The sequence below is a fragment of the Chrysochloris asiatica genome, unplaced genomic scaffold (assembly GCF_000296735.1).
Source record: "Chrysochloris asiatica unplaced genomic scaffold, ChrAsi1.0 scaffold00115, whole genome shotgun sequence".
NCBI classification, from domain to species: Eukaryota; Metazoa; Chordata; class Mammalia; order Afrosoricida; family Chrysochloridae; genus Chrysochloris; species Chrysochloris asiatica.
Window position 1 is genome coordinate 4,165,169 of NW_006408633.1, and position 1,317 is coordinate 4,166,485.

At 39.5% G+C, this 1,317-nt stretch overlaps 1 protein-coding gene across 1 annotated transcript in view; it reads left to right on the top strand.

Annotated features, from left to right (window-relative positions):
• Positions 1 to 989, top strand: part of SPINK2 (serine peptidase inhibitor, Kazal type 2 (acrosin-trypsin inhibitor)) — a 2,222-nt gene extending 1,233 nt beyond the window's left edge. The window contains exon 2 of the mRNA XM_006868071.1: positions 876 to 989. Coding sequence (XP_006868133.1) covers positions 876 to 989 — 114 coding nt within the window. The remainder of the gene's footprint in view (positions 1 to 875) is intronic.
• The last annotated feature ends 328 nt before the right edge of the window (positions 990 to 1,317 follow it).

Below are 1,317 nucleotides of genomic sequence, written 5' to 3' on the forward strand. Positions count from 1 at the left end.
ACCAGCTTTCTTTTTAAAGAATATGTGCTGTTTCCTTCAGCTGGTCAATACCTACTTATCCTTTAAGTCCCAGCTTTCCTATAACCTCTGAAAATGTCCCTGACATCCTAGACAGAGCTGATTACTATCTTCTCCACTTCCAGCATCATACTGCATATTTTCCTTTATCATACAGACTTAAACTCTGTGTAATTGCACCATTAATTGTTTGTTATAGCTTAGGAGGCTGATGGGTTAGATCCTATCTGGAACATTTTTGGTCTTTTGGCAAAGGGACAAAAGCCATAGCTTACTGTGCAATGTCTCTTAAGAGTTCTGCACAGAAATGGTTCACTTTTGTTTATTATTAAGTAGTCATCAGCAGTCCAGGGTCACCTGATTTCCCCCCAGAGAAAGGTGAACCCATTAACAACAACAGAAACAACAGGGAAGTGCAGCTAGTGTTTTGAATGTTAATACAGCCCACCACAAGGAGCCCTGGTAGCATAGTAGATTGTGATTTGGGTTGCTAACCCTAAGGTCAGTAATTTGAATCTACCAGTTGCTTCGTGGGAGAAAGATGAGGGTTTCCGCTCCAGATGTACAGATATAAAGATGTACATCCCATAAAGATGTATATAGATAGGGTCACTGAGTTGGAACCGACTCTATGGCACACAACCACCACAACCATAGCCTACCATACAATTTTCAGTGGATGAATAAAATAATATGATTTTTGTGTTAAAAATGATTTTTGTGGGAAATAAAAATAGGTTTGTAGGCTAGCTCTAGGAAATCTAGGGAGATTTGAAATGTTGCCCACTCTCTCAACTATCTTGTATTGAATTTTCTCAAGTTATGATCTCACTTCTCTTTGCTTTTCTGTTTTCTAGCCAAACTGCGACCAATATAAATTACCAGGTTGTCCGAGGGACTTAGATCCCGTGTGTGGGAGCGACATGACCACATATCCCAATGAGTGTTCCCTGTGCATGAAAATCAGGTAACGGGTTGACAGCCACCAACTAGCCAAGTTTTCTTTTCTTGAATTTTGATAGTTAGGAATAAGTATCACATGTGACATAAGTATTTATCAGTTCACAGACTAGCATTTAGAAAGACATGCCATCCAGTGAGGTGTGTCATTAATCAACTGTAGATCGGATAATCAAGTCAAGTTGCTACTCATAGTTGGTCATTTTCTCTAAATGAAGTGTCTATCTGGTTAGACTCCAGAGAATATTCAGTTTTCTTTTAAATTCGGAGGATGCATGCAGGCCATCTGTACACACTGCAGTACTGGGTAAGAAGTATGAGTGGATAGCTCTACTTACA